Source organism: Hipposideros armiger, unplaced genomic scaffold, assembly GCF_001890085.2.
Source record: "Hipposideros armiger isolate ML-2016 unplaced genomic scaffold, ASM189008v1 scaffold_118, whole genome shotgun sequence".
Lineage (NCBI taxonomy): Eukaryota > Metazoa > Chordata > Mammalia > Chiroptera > Hipposideridae > Hipposideros > Hipposideros armiger.
The window spans coordinates 1,334,628-1,350,363 of record NW_017731468.1 but is presented as its reverse complement, the minus strand read 5'-3'; the positions used below and the strand labels follow the sequence as shown (position 1 = coordinate 1,350,363).

The window sequence follows — 15,736 nt, the reverse complement described above, 5'->3', positions numbered from 1 at the left end:
TTTCTAGACAATTTTAAACTACATGATTTCATATCCTTAAGATATTATTTTAAGATTTTAGTCTTAATTTTTTTTTATACTTCAGAATTTATAACGAAACTATTTTGGAAAGATACCACTTGAGGCAGTCTTTTCCTTGCAGGTGCCTGGTATAGTTGATGGGAACACCTAAGTTGATGGTATAGTTTAGCAGAAACCTTTTGAACAGGTTGTTTTTAGGAAGTATTGCCAATTTATTTTATTTTATTTTATTTATTTATTTATTTATTTATTTTGCCAGCTTAGACCAGTGCCATCAACCATACAATTTGAGATATTTTAAAATACCTTTTGAAACCCTATGTGACATTTGTGTGTCTATGTCCCCTAAATCTTTGACCTTAATGTAGTAGTTGGTCTTACCTAGTTTGATGCTTTGGTACTTACTATACATACATTTTTCTCCAAAATTATTTGTAAAAGCAGGGAATCATTTATTTTTGAGTCTTTCCCAAATGTTTCAAATTGAGGTAATTCTCTAAGTTAACTTACACTGAGTAATATTACTTTGGGGGAAAGGCACATTTTCCTGAAATGACCTCAAGTCAGTGCTTGTTTCTATATTCTTCTAGTCACATGTCAGAACTGGTAAAGAAAGGGGCAAATATATTTATCACAGACATTACTTTTCCCAAGTATGTGATCACACAGTGGCAAGTGTTGGGTGCTGTAAAAATACATTTTAAAGATCACTTTATAAGTTACCATAGTGAGTTGAGATCATGAATAGTGAATAGCCACCCATAGCTTGTTGAAAAATTTCCAGTGGCAGCATCATTTATAATTCAAAAAGTGCTTATTTGAAATAACTGAAGTAAACGTGAAGACCATGTGCTCTGAAAACCCGTGTTATTCAAAGCAAAAGAGTCCCCACAGATGGTGGAGATGACGTCATGAAGGATGGTTGAAAAATGTTTGGATAAAATTATTTTCAGGAATTTCAACTCCATCCTAAAAGTTTTAAGTTGTCCCCCTAAATGTTTTTGTTTTCTCCTCACTGGGAAAATGGAAGACTGCTTTATATTTTAGTCTGTCTTATTTTTGGATCTCTACCATATATTATTTTCCTTTCCTATTTGCATTCATTATTGTGTTAATCAATATCTGGATTTGATTACATAATCTTTTTCCCATTCCTTTCTGTGCATCTGGTTCCTAATTTGTTTCCAAAATCTGATGTGAGTTCAGCCAAGCTTTACAGTTTACTGCATAGCTCCCAGCATTTAAGGGTAAATGCTTATTTAATTGTACTTAGAATAGTTGCTATCTCTTTCTTCAGCCTGGACTTTGAAAACTAACCATCTCTGAGTATTTTTCTAAAACACAAAGTGTTTTTAAAAAAATACTTTGTATTCTAAAAACACTAAGATTATATGTTTTTTGAGTTTTTTCTCCCAGAAAAGCAAAAAAAAATAATAAGGTGGAAAGTAAATTTGAAACATGAAAATGGTTGCTTAGTAGTCCTGTTGATTCACTCATATGGGAAACAGGGTTGTTCATTGCTTGATTTTTAAAATCTATATCTAAAATGCTATTAATACATACAGTTCTGTACCTCAGAATCTAGTGACTTTTCTTAGAAGTTAACTGCAGTTTAAGAATATGCACATCTTAAAATGGCAGTTTTTAAATTACACTTTAATATTTCATTTTCTTGTGAATTTTTTAAAACAATGAAGTAATTATTAGGCACTGTATGTAAAATATTTTATCCATCTTTTGACTTAGAAACGTCTAAAAGCAGCAGAAGCTGAGAGTAAACTGAAACAAGTGTATATCCCAACTTAGTAAGTAATGGAAATCTTTTAAAATATTTGTTGTTATTAATTCTATAAAAACAAAATGTCAGTTTCAGCAAAATTTTAATCTTATTTTCTTCCACTCAAAGCACGAGACTTGCTTCACATTTTACCACTACAGTGATATTTTTAGAGAGAAAAATGGCTTTTAGAGAGAGAAACTCCAAGTAGACTAAAGGACTAAAGGAAGAATACCATGTACTGTACTTCTATCACAGCTGCAGGGAAAGTGTCAGGAAACTAACCTATGAAACTATTATTTGAAGCAAACGCATTTCCGAAAGCTAACGACTTAATGAAACTTCTAAGCTATAGAATGGACTAGGTTTGGGTTAATGCACATTGCCCTTTTGAGATATGTGGTTTATTTGGTTGATGTTTTTACATCGTTTGCTTGGGGGAAGGAAGGATTAGGGAAAATAATTGGAGTCATACTTTGTAAATGTTGGATAAATAATGAATAGGTTTTGATTGTTTCTGTCTAGCATTCTATCGTTGTGCTTTGGATTTAGAAATCATTGTTATATCAAAATGAATGCCAATTTTCTTTTCATCTGCTACGTTTTAAATGAATCCTAATCTCTTTTTGAGGTCTTTAGCATTTGATTGTTCATCCGTTCAGGAAATTTTAGTTTATTGAGTACCATGTATATAGCGCTATCCTAGGTTCCTTGGAGATTAAAATGAAATTTGCCACAAAGTTCTATGTGCTATTCCAAGATTTTTCTCACTCTATGAGCTCAGCACAGTTGTTTTATACTTAGCCTTTTGTTTACTGAATTTTGATATGTTAAGACATTTTTATATATAAGAGGCCTCAATATTTCTTATTAATCTTTATCTCCAGGCAGATAATATGTAATTTACAGGGCTCATAATTTTTATTCAGAGCTGTAATGTCCCTTTTGCAGAGTCGTTTCTAACATTTTTGAAAATTATATCTTTTTATTTGACTCATTTATAAAAGAACAGCTCCCCAAAGAAAAGACTGTTGTGATTCATGTGTCTTAGATTTTCAGAAGCAGGCAGACCAGCTTCCTTGTACTTGGCAGTGCAGCCACATCAAAGGGAAAGTGCTTTAACCAGGTTTCACCAGGTAACCCAGATGATTGTGTCTGTTCATTTTGCATTGACTTTGGAACCTTGATCTAAGTCAAAGACCTGCTACATCTTTTTGTAAATAAAATATTATTGGGACACAGCCATATTCATTTATGTGTTGTCTGCATCTGCTTTTATGCTACAATTGCAGAGAGTTCAGTGGTTGTGACAGAATTAAAATATCCACAAAGCTTAAAATATTTACTACGCAACTCCTGATCTAAATTAATGCTTTTTGGAGCTCAAAACAGGGTTTCTAATCATACTTAAAAAAAAAAAAGAAAGAAAGAAAGAAAGAAAAAGGTTATATAAATCATATATATAAATAGAATATATGAAGCTGCATTATTGTGTTGAATAAGAATCTGAGTCCTTTGAAGAATTTCCCAGTTTACTCTGAAATAGAATATTAAAAGACAAATAATAGATTAAGAATTATTTCATACTGTCCTTTTGAGCCTGCAGCCTCCTGTGAGCAGAGAGCACTCTGTTCAGTACAAGAAGTAGGAAGGGTAAGAAGACAGGCTACATTCTAGTGTGAGGACACAGATACCAAAGAGCCTGTCTCCCAGTGTGACAAGTACTAAGGTGGAGAATAGCTCGTATGTGGCTGGTATGGTAGGTAAGGGCCAGGAGTTTATCCATCTGGTGAAGAATGGAAATAGATTTTAAACAAGAAAGTCTTGTGATCACATTTGTACTTTAAGATCACTGGCTATGTTTTAGAGAATGGTTTGGGGAAAGGGAGTTAACAGTGGATGTAAGGAGACCAATTATGAAGTTCTTGGAGAGGAAAGGTGATAGGAGGTTGACTTAGTGTTGTGGCCCTGGGAACGGTGCACTGCTTGAAGGTGACTGACTTGTGTGGAGGAGTGGAGGGCAGATGACAGGGGTGAGTCCCAGGTTTCTGGCCAGCACAACTAAGTGGATTGCTGTGCCCTTTACCAAGCTAAGAAACTAGGGCAGAGAACCGGGTTAGGTCATTTTAGTTTGTTCTGTTCACAAAGAGGTGTAGAATATACTGTTGGATATATTGGTCTTAAACTCAGGGGAAAGTTCTGGGCAAGAGGTACAAATTTGAGCTTCATCAGCATATAACATTGTGTTTGAAACCATGGATAAGACTTCTTAGGAGGAGCAAGAAGAAAAAAGTGCCTGGACCAAGCTCGAGGAAACCCAGTATTTATATATCAGATAGAGTATAATAGCTAAAAAAGGACAGTGAGGTGAGAGCATTATCCTCAAAACTGAGAGAGGAATGTGTTTCAAAGAGGGAAAGAAATGAACACTGTCAGATGCTGGTGAAAATAGCCAGGGAACTGAGTGACATGGAGGTCACTGGGGATCTTGAATGTAGCAGTGAGAACCACACAGAAGCCAGGGAGCTGCAGAGGGTGAAGATTTGCAGCTCTCTAGAAAACTAGCTGGAAAGGGCAGTTGAGAGAGTTGTTGGTTTTTAGGGGTAGGTTGGGATAGAGAGCTGGGAGAGTTAAATAGGAGAAATATGTTTACAAGGTAATGAGGAGCGTCCAGGACAGAGAATCAAGTGTACAAAGTTCTCAAGAGGGCAGGATGGCTGAAATCTGGAGCGCAGATGAGCGGGGAGGAAAGTTTCAGGCATTAGATAAAAAGAAGGGCATTTCATATAATGCAGCCTTAAAAACTTCTTTATATGTTTATCTTACAATAAAAGTTTACTCAAATGGTCACATTGACATCAGTCATTTGTCCCCTGAGAATTAATCTGTAGGTATTGGGTTTTGCAAAACATATTTTAAGTGATTCACATTTTAAGTCTACATTCAGTCTTCGCACACTTGTTTCCTTTTGTAATTATTATAATATTAAGGTCAGTGGCTTATTTATTTAATCAAAGAACATTGTAGATTCAGTTGAACAACTAAAGTTGTGTTTACCGTTACTCTTTTTTTCAGGCAGCTCAAACGTAAATTTGTGTTAGCTCTTTTTTAACACATATATTTAGCCCTGGGTTAAATGTCAGACATTTTCATATTTTCTGGGAAGCCGTCTGACATTAATTACATCAGTCACTTAATTTTAAAGGAGCCAGCGTTTCTATCTATATATAGATTTTTTTAAGATCAGGAAGATTATTGTATCCCTTGGAAATCTTAGTCATTCTGAGCCACCACTTTTCATTTTGTACATTTTCAAATGAAAACTATAAGAAGAGAAATACATTCTGTCTGGCTTAAAATGTGTTTTAAAACCAGTTTGTCTTCAAAATACATTGCTGGCACAGGTTAGAAGTGTAAACAGTAGCCCTGTTTCTAGAATAGGGGCCTCAGTGCACTCAGGTTAAATGATTTCTTCTGTGGGAGGTGGTGGCGTGTCACCTAAGAGTTACAGTAACAATACCACAGAGAGATCTTAATTTGCCGTCAGGCCAAGCTCACATACTAAGTTTTCTCTGGTCAGTGGAACTGTAAGAATGAGAAATAGCCGAGAGGAAACTCCTGAGCCGACTCCATGTTGAAACCCCAAGTGTCTTGATAGTAGTGGCCTCTAATTACTTCAGTAGCCATGGGAAGATACAGTCTGCATTTTAGTCATTCAGCGTTTATTTCTCACAAATAATTTGCTGATTTAGTTTGTTTATTTTCTGTCTAGCAAATAGACATGAAAGCTCCTTGAGGTCAGGCGCTATTGTTTACTAGGCACTGAATAGAGATTTATGTTGAATGAATATGAGTTTATTGAAGATATACTATATGTACCTGTGCAGTATTCTTGGGCATGGCCTAGAAGTAGGGGAATTAGCCTATCCTAGATGGGGAAAAGTTAGCCACGTTTGCACAGTAAGGACCAGGATAATCTGGGCTGCGTGTTTCTGAGCAATCATGGCCTCTGGGAAATTTGAATGTACATTTCTGATGTTACCTTTTTCCTCCTCCTGAAAATTTTTTCTTGAAAAGAAAACCTGAAAATGCATTTGTTGGTTTTTCTAATTTCAAATGCTACATAATCTTCCTCATAAAACTTCAAACATAATAGAAATTATGATGAGGAGCCCAAATCTCCTGAAATACTAACTTACCTCCAGAGATATGTCCTGTTGACATCCGGTGCCTGTGTTAAATATGTGGCTTTTGTACGCATTGCGTAGAGTCATTAGGAACAGGACAGTGGTTTTCTGTGAGCACAGCACACTGCCTTTGGCTTAATTTATTTGATTCAAAAAAGTATTTTATTTTCTCAGGAGATATTTGTGACACCTGATAAAGCTTAATAACTTGTATCTTTCACACGCATCAGAATCCTAAGGAAATTGTATTTGGGAGGAGAAGAGAGATAGCTGTTTTTATTTTGTGAGTGTCAGGCATAAGAGATTGGTTTTTACATAGCCATGTTTTGTAAAGATGAATGGTTTAGGTTCACTTTGACCAGTTTATTTCTTCACCAGACATTCAGATGTTTATTTATATGTGGTTAAGATAAATCAGTAATGAGACGTAGAGCCTTTTGCTTTGTTGTACAAGTCTATTTTATGACCTCACTTTACATTTCATTGAAAGCAGCAAACCAAATCCCAACCAAATATCCACCAGCAATGGCAAACCTGGTGCTGTGAATGGAGCCATGGGGACCACGTTCCAGCCACAGAATCCCCTTTTAGGGCGAGCCTGTGAGAGCTGCTATGGTAAGTCTTCTGCACCAGGGCTTTGTTTTCTCTTTGGGGGTCTGTTTTCCGTGAAGTGCAGGGAACCTCTGGCGCTGGGGGGGAGGTGTTGAGCAGCTTTCTAGAGGCACGTGAGGCCAGTACTTGGCAGGGGCACGTATGTAGCCTCTTAGTGAATAGATGCCCATCCTTACCTTCCCACCTGCACATTACATTCTGGTATTGGATTTGCTTTGATTTGCTTCTGTGGGGTCCTGTGTTTGTTGATTATTCCACAGCTGTTAGAGTTGTTACTAGCTTTGTACAAACCATGGTCCCATGAAATATACCAAATCCCCTTTTGGAGTTTCTCAAGATTCTTTGACAAATTAAAGACTCCAGGTAACTCTGTAGGAAAGACCTGTGTGTGGGTAAACTGCTGTTTATAGTCTTCAGACTGGGTTCCCTCAGAGCACTGGTTTGGGACCTGCTGTTCTGTGGTATTTGCTTTTGGCTTCAGGGTCCCACGTCAGAAGCCAACCAGAGACTGGCAGTATTATATATATCAGGTTGGTGAGATGCACTGTCACATAGTTGATATACTTTTTATGTTTATTTAAAATCTCAAACAACAATATAACCTCTTAATGAGGTATTGATGACTTTATGTTTGCTTCTAACCAAAGTGGCCTGAGTGTGAGAGGGGAAAAAACTAATGTTTATTAAATGTCTAATGTTTATTAAAAGTCTACTTGCCCAGTTTTTGTCTCAGTAGCTCTTTGGGGGAGCCTGCTGCCTTAAGGACATAGGGATGAGGGACATTTGTGACTCTGCACCATACTTCACGCCAGGTTTCAGCATTAGAAAAGGCTTTTAAAACCAAATCATATAATTATCTCTCCTGAAACCAGGGAAGGTGTGAGCCAGACAAATTGTTTACTTCATAGAAATGGTACATGTTTAACCATTTTCTACACCATGGGAGCCCAAGAGGAAACAGTTTGTGGAAAATTAGCTTCTTTTGGTCAAGATTTTACCTGGATTACATCATAAATGTCTTTGAATTGGGAAATCATAGATTTTTAAGTCCATTTATATTTTTGTGAAAATTAAAAGAATACTACAGACAAATGATAGTGGCTCAGTCGATTTTATTTTTGATATACAAACCCCTTTCATACTCATGTATTTTCACATATCCCTTTAAATAATTATTCTGTCATTTTTATGTGTATATGACAAATAAGCAATTTTAATTTTATGATATTTTAAATCCATATTTTAAAATAATCTATCATAAAATGTATCTTAATATAGTATAAGATTTATCATTATAGAAAAATTTGTTGTTTTCTGTTTGTCACTTTTTAATGGAATGTAAGTTAATTATGGGGAAAGACATTTGTTGACAAATATTAAATTGCATTTCATTATTTGGGTAAAAATGCTTGTTTAAATATGAGTGAAATTCTATTTTCAGAATCCAAAATAAATCCATGTCTAATATGTAGGATTCTTATAATTAGTGTGTGTGTGTGTGTGTGTTAGCTTATTTTATTATTTGTTTTTAAATTACAAGATGATGGGTTTTTAGGTGCTACTTGCAAGGAGTTCTCCAAAAATAACACATGATAAGTGTTCTCAATAAACTGAAAGGCATTGTGATTGTGACGCTCTCCATTTCCTTTTTTTGACATTGGTTTAGTTTGTGAAGTGTTAGTTGACACCTTGCTGGGCTGTCTGAACAAATCGATCTGATGTAACAGATCAGGGGAAGAATATTCCAATGCAAACAGAAAATTATAATCATTTCTATGCACCTTATTAACTTAATGTTTCAGTGTCAGAGTTTTCAAACTTCAAATGGGGATATACTTTAAATGTTGTATGACAGTAATTTAAACTGCAGAACAAAACTAGCACAGTTTTGCAGGGTTTAGCTATATGATACATCAAGTTATTAGGTGTTAAGCTTGCTGTGATCTCAGCTGCATATGCTCAATTGATATGGACGCATAGTCTTGAAAGGAATTCTGTTTTTTGTTGTTTTTGTTTTTTTTAATTGGGGAATTGGGAGATGGGAACAGCGCTGGGGAATTAGGGGAAGGGGAACAGACAAGTTGCTGTTGTTTTGTTCTTCAGTCTAGTTGTGGAGGACGTTGCTTCACTGGCCCAAGTTGGCACCATCATTGCGCTCTTCCCTGGCGAGGCAGATCAGTCGCCGGCTTCTGGACGGCCGCTCACTGCGGCTGGTGGCCACTCACGCTGGCTCCTGGCTACACATGGTAGCCCATGGCAACCCACTGCAGCAGGGGCTGCAGCCTATGCCGACGCTGTGGAATTCTGTTTTTTAAAGGAAGAAGTTTAAAATAATTATTTGTCTATTGATTGAAATAAAGTACTGGAAAAAAGCAACCTGTTTCTGTCACATTCTGCCTCTATCAAGGGGGCCCATCTGAGCACCTTAAACTCTGGATAGTTTCTGAACCATGGGTTTAGAAATCCGAATTTAGACTTTAAACATTAAAAATAATACCTTTCCAAAAACTTATTTCCAGAAATGTACACAATAGAAAACATTTTTAATTGACAAGCAAAAACTTCCTCAGCAGCACAATATATTATATAGGCTACTTCACCTAATAGCCTCTTTTAATAGGCGCCCCAGGCACTTGATATATATAGAAGAAATAAGTGGTCTTTAATGAATTCTGAATCTTGAAAACTATTTGTATATATTAGACTTGCATGTTTGCTTGTAAGCTGGGGAAAGAAAGATAACATTGTAAACTGAATGTGGCTTTGGAATTTTATTTTAAGTATTTGAATATATGTGTATTGATGTTATAAATTATATAGCAATCTTTGTTTTTCCTTATTTTTCCTCCATTTTTAGCTACGCAGTCTCATCAGTGGTATTCTTGGGGCCCACCTAATATGCAGTGTAGATTATGTGCAACCTGTTGGCTCTATTGGAAAAAATATGGAGGCCTGAAAATGCCCACCCAGTCAGAAGAAGAGAAGCTATCTCCCAGCCCAACTGCAGAGGTACACGAGCAATAGTCCTTTTAGTGTTGAGAAATGTTGTGTTTTACAATGGCTGGATCAGTCCTTGAAAACAGAAGTACACTGTTGGATAATTTGAAAGCAAACAAAGCTGTTTTTATAGCTAAACAGCACCACAGCATTCAGGGCGGGTATGAAAAGAGGGGCAGGGACAAACCCAGTCTTTTCAGGTATTCAAAATATTTGTCTTGTGAGATTACTGAGACAAAGGAAGAACAGTGTGTGTGGGAGGCATTAGCATAAGTAGAGAGTTTACAAATTAAATGTTTGTTTTAATTGCTTCTTTGAAAATAGTTTGCAGCCTTTAGATACTATTGAAAATGTGTCATTACATCAAGTAAAAATACAAATTGAACTTTTTTTCCACCCCTGGGCTATTCTAGGAGGGAGAAGATATGGACTTAATCTTGAGGTGAACAACAGTTGAAGTATGATTTTGGTAAAATTCTCATAAATTGCAGATATCAAGCAGCTAGGGTCTACCAGAAGGAGACCGTTTGTTTTGAGTGCTAATGGGATCTCAGGAGTCCCATCAAGGTTAAAAAATAATAATAATCTGATTAATCCCTTGGCAAATTTTTACTATTGGGAATGTGGTTTTGGATTGTTCAGGTTAATTTAAAAACAAATGTAGGCTCACATCCCAACCCCCTTCTTCTACTCCCCACCCCCCTTCCCCAAAAGCACACACTTTTTAAGCCTCTCCTTTTGGGGGTAGGGTAGTAAATTATAGATGCTTCAGTGGGAGATTTAAGACTTGCGCTTTCCTTTGAGCATGATGCAAGTGGCACTGCCCTTTGACCCGCGCTGGGCTTCACGTGTTTGTTGGTGTCTGATTCTGCAGGACCCGCGCGTTAGAAGCCACGTGTCTCGCCAGGCCACGCAGGGGATGCCCGTGCGCAACACTGGGAGCCCCAAGTCTGCGGTGAAGACCCGCCAAGCTTTCTTCCTTCACACCACGTATTTCACAAAATTTGCTCGTCAGGTCTGCAGAAATACCCTCCGGCTGCGGCAGGCGGCGAGACGGCCGTTTGTCCCTATTAATTACGCTGCCATTAGGGCAGAATGTAAGATGCTTTTAAATTCTTAACCTTTCGTGTTGTGCTGCTGACCATTTTCTCTCTTTCCCTCTCTCTTTTTTGTTTTGTGTTTGTTTGCAATAAACATAAGTTCTTGTGTACAGCCTTTTATTTGGTTTATTTTTTTTTTAACATCGTTTTTGTCTGCTGCCATTTGTATCATGCCAACCTGAAAAAAACAAACAAAAACAACATTGAAACCTCTGCAGCCTTGGTGACAGAGTAGAGCTCAGAAAAAGATGGCTGGGAAGCTGTCCTATCCAGTGGGTTTTGTGATGGAATTGCCTGAAAAGCCCTTACTGAGGCCCTTGGAAGTAAGGTAGTACCACAATAAATCCCCAAGAGTGGTGGCACAGTGAGATTCCATAACTGAGACACACTGTCCAGTTTTCCATGGATTCAGTAGGTGTGAATAAAATTTACCAGTTTACACTGATTAAAAATTGAATGTCTCTGTAGACCTCTTGTTTTTTCAACCTTTTACAGTTATACGGTATTATGGAAGTACATTGTTTTGTAACAAATGCTAGACTTATTAGAAGATTTAGCAAATTATAAATAAATTTTAAAGTCTTTTGGATGAATTTTCTGAAAATACACATTACTTTTTACAAGCTAGTATCCAAATTTACTATGGTTGAGCAGCCTTCCTATTTGTCCAGTTTGGTTTCCATTTCATAATCATATATCATATATATTACCACATAACATTTACATGACTTTATTACTCTTCATTTTCAACGCATTCAGTCTTGCTTATGTTTCAATTTTTTGTTAGCACAAAGGTCATATGTACCAATGAATTGTGGATTGTTCTGTTATTACCATGCATCCCTAAATGTGTCCAGAATTTGTGTGTTAACTCTGATTCTAGCCTTGCTACTTTCAGTCACATTCCTGGCTAACATGTGATTGCTATGCAAGTTTTTTTCCCCTAAAGAATGGGGAAATTTGCTATCTGGCTTGACAGATAGGAAATCTTACGGATACTCAGTAGATGCTTTTCTTTATCTGTGAGATAAGAAAATTCTGATTATGAGATGTTCCATTTTGATTTCAAGAGGGTATCCATAAAAGGCGTAATGATTGAAAAAGATTTTGTTCCTAAAAGATAATTTTCATGGAACAGGTGAAAGGCTTTAAAACTTGCAGATAAAAGCTTTATAAGAAGACTAAAAGTACTTTGTAAAGGGAGCGGAAATTGGTAGTAATCTCTGAGTTCCATGGAGGGGAAAACTAGCTACATTAAACTCGTATATTTGAGACTTGAGGCTTACATTGACGTTTCGTGCTAGCATATCTGAGTTCATGGATTTATGCTATTATCACTTATTAAATCCATGTTAAGGAACTGAAAATATTTATAGTCATCTAAACTGCTTAGCTGACTGATTTCAAACATGCCTTTATATATAATTTCTTAAACAAAAACAATCATAAAACATTTGAGAAAGAAAATGAATGAAATTCTTCCACTAAAATTGGCCAGGATCCAGTATCATCTTTGTTCCTCTGAATGGAAAAGAAACCATCACCAACTAAATTGGCTGTTGAGGAAGCTTGTTTGTCATGCTCCTCTGTTCATTTCTCAGTGATTTTGCAAATTTCTTCGTTTTGATTATTTTTCCATGAAGTGTAATTTTCTGTTGCTTCATTTTAATTTTTTCCCTCAATTGAAAGGCCATGCAAAAAAAAAAAAAAAACATGAAGATTAAATTACCTGTATTTTATTTCTACAAACAAATGATGATTAACAGTCATTTGTTGTGATGAGATTCAAGAAACATATTTTGTATTTAGCTTCATTGGTTGTTAGATTCATAGAGAATTAGATTCTCAGAATAATTGTTGGGTTGTCGGAAAAGTCATGACGTATTTTTCATTGCAAAAATGCATCATGACTTTTCCGACAACCCAATACTTTCACCTTGAGATTTAAAATTAAAAGTTTCAGCAGCCATCTATCTACTTTTTTTTTTTTTTAGAGAGAAGCAACTAACGAACTCTTCCTAGCATCTCATTGGTTCTTATATCATCTTCTTCCTTCTTATATGTACCTTATTACAACCTCTTCAACAGATCCCTTGATCTTGACTTGTTAGCGAAATTATGTGTTAAACCATTGATGTCTTTAAGCAGTCATGTCTTTGGTCCAGTGGGAGTGTATAAGGTTTGTGGGGTTTTTTTTGTTTTGTAAGGTTTTCGTGGTCTCAAAGGCAGTGGTGACCCTGTCCCTTCCCCAAAAAGTTAAGAATCACTATGATGCAATATGAATGTACTTTCAGATCAGGTAAAAGTTTGTAATTCTTGATATTGTTAGATCAAGAACTCCAATTAATGCATTTTAGAGTACTTCATCAGTATTGGGAAAGGAAAACAGTTTCCCTGTGAACTTGAGCCTCTTCCTCTTATAAGAACTATAAAAACCCCTTTAGCAGAACCATCACAACCAGTGTTATAGCCAGAGTTCATGGGGTGACTGCATAAGAGTTGAGAGGTGAGGAGCTAAGGAGATTAAACTCAATTAGATGGGGAAGAGCATACTCATAACTGAGCTCTTGACTTAAAAGTTAATCCTTGTGTAGAAGAAATTTTTCTGGGTTGTTACAGCAGCACTCTGTCCTTTATTTTCATTAAGAAACTGGTATTAAGACTACAATATAGTAAAAAGGGGAATCTTTGTTTGCATATATGCAAAGTATCCCAAAGAAAACGGAAGTAATAACATCCATGGGAAGGGAAGTGGGCGGCAGAGAGGGAAAGGGGGTTGGGAAGGAGACTTCCCACCTTTTAGATCTTCAGTTTTGAACCATGGGAATATGTCTCCTATTTTAAATAGTCTAAAAACTGAAATAAGTACATAGTATAACCAACATGTTTAAAAATATGTACATATACATATAGGGAAAATGATTTTTTAAAACCAGTTTCTCCAATACCTATTTATTTTAATAATATACCTTTATGTGTGAATATATAAGTCCATGCCAAAAATTACTAACATTAGTACATTTCCTGAGCCAGTTCTAACCACATAGATAGTGCTTATTAAAAATGCATTGGTAGACCCACCCAAAACCAAACGTTACGTAAAGAAAAGCACCATGTCCTTGACCAGATGTGCAGACCGACTGTGGTTGTAACAGCATCAAGTTTCAGACAGCTTGTCTCTCCCGCCACCCCCCCCACCCCCTTGATACTCCTCAGTATAAAGCCTCCATGTGATAATGGTGTTTCTCCTTTGTTATTGCCATCAGACATTACCTCTGAGTTACCAGATGACTTTGCCAAAGATCTATAAAATCAACACCTGATGAGCAAGGTTACCGTTTTAAGATTCAGGAAGTAGGTGTTACTAGCATTCAATAGATGAAGCTAGATCTACAGAAGTGGATCCAAATGACATACCTGCCACCTTTGTAGCTTGCATTGGTCAGTGAGTGGTTTTCAAGTTGATAACACACCAGGCTTGAATGACAGCAGCATTCCCCAGTATGCAAGTTCTCCAAGAGGCATCTGGAGTCATTTTTTTCTGTTTGAAGATGCTAATTTAGCTTGGAAGTATCCCAAGGCCCCATTTTCATAAGAAATTTGTTGTATATTCAATGAGTTTTTTCTAGAGATGTCTCAACCAAAGTTAATTGTATTTGGTGAGGTTTTAAGCTCTACCATTAGGAGAGAACAGTTTGGGGTTTTTGAATTTTGGTGTTTTGGGTAGAGAGTTTATATTTCATAAAAATTTGTTTTTGAATGGATTCTTTAAATTTTTCTTAAGATACAAAAGTGATTACAAATCTCATTGCCATTCCTACCCTCTTCAGGGTTAGCCACTTAAAGTATCCAGAGGTATTCTGGACTACATTTTTAAAAATTAGGTTAATTTAAAAAGTTTTTAAATTAGGTTAATTAAAAATCAACCTAAGAATTTTTAGGTTATTTCCAATCGTTTTCTATTATAAGTAATGCTGCAACAAATATCCATATATGGATATCATTTTAGACTGATACGTGAAATGTGAATGTACCTTACAAGACCCATAAAAGTAAAACATCTGGGCCATGGAACATTTTGAATTTTGATAGTTGCTACCCAGTTGCCCTCAGAAAACTATTGGAAAAGTCATGACGCATTTTTGCAATGAAAAACAAAAAATAACATCATGACTTTTCCGACAACCCAGTACAATTTACAGTCACAATGTCCAGAGAAGACTGGTTTCTCTAGGCCCTTGGCAGCCGTGTTACCAACCTTTGAAGCCCTTGACTAGTGACAGATGACATGTAAGTTACATTAGCTAGCCTTTCTCATTTTAAATGAGACAGGAATCTTTGCGTACACATGAAAGCCATGTGGTTTTGCCCCAGCCTATTTTTTATTAGAGACACTTACTGACTTGTAACTACATTTTAAGAAAATTAGCTCTTGCTCTGTGATATGTGATGCAAATATTTCCTCATTTTATCTTTGACTTTGTTTATAATTATTTGCCAAGCAGATATTTTAAAAAAAAAGTTGAATTTACCTTTTTTTCATGGCCCTGGATTTTGTGTCTTGTTTAAAAATGCCTCTGCAGTTCCTAAAAGAAATTCTGTGGATGGTTTTATTTTGATGGAAATCTTGAAATCCCTTCTGAGATGTTTTTGTGAATTTTAATTCAGTGTTTACTTTTTACAGTTTTTCTGTTTCATTTTCTCCCCTAATATTTCCAAAACAGTTTAGAGAAATGGCCATGAGTTGCAATAAAAGCAATAGTGTTTCTCCAGATTTACAAGGAGATGTAGATCATCTTCGTGGAAACCAAAGAAATGTGCCTTGTGTTCAGTCAAGTAACTTGAGTGAGATACAACTGTTCTCCCTCTCTCTGGGCAGATTTTGATTCCTTCTAGGTTCTTGGGCATTTCTCAGGTTGCTTTCTTTATCTGTGCACTTTTAATGCATGCTAATGAATTTGTTGAAATTGTTAGGTGAGTAATTTGGGAGCAAGGACTAACAAGTGGCGCCACTGGCCTGGTCTTGAGTGCAGACCAAATTC

General features: G+C 36.3%; 1 protein-coding gene across 1 annotated transcript in view; it reads left to right on the top strand.

Moving 5' to 3' along the window:
• MTA3 (metastasis associated 1 family member 3) overlaps positions 1 to 15,736 on the top strand; it is an 82,824-nt gene that overhangs the window by 47,271 nt on the left and 19,817 nt on the right. Inside the window, exons 8-11 of the mRNA XM_019647914.1 lie at positions 1,768 to 1,826; positions 6,476 to 6,600; positions 9,455 to 9,606; positions 10,469 to 10,691. Of these exons, the coding sequence (XP_019503459.1) occupies positions 1,768 to 1,826; positions 6,476 to 6,600; positions 9,455 to 9,606; positions 10,469 to 10,691 (559 nt within the window). The remainder of the gene's footprint in view (positions 1 to 1,767; positions 1,827 to 6,475; positions 6,601 to 9,454; positions 9,607 to 10,468; positions 10,692 to 15,736) is intronic.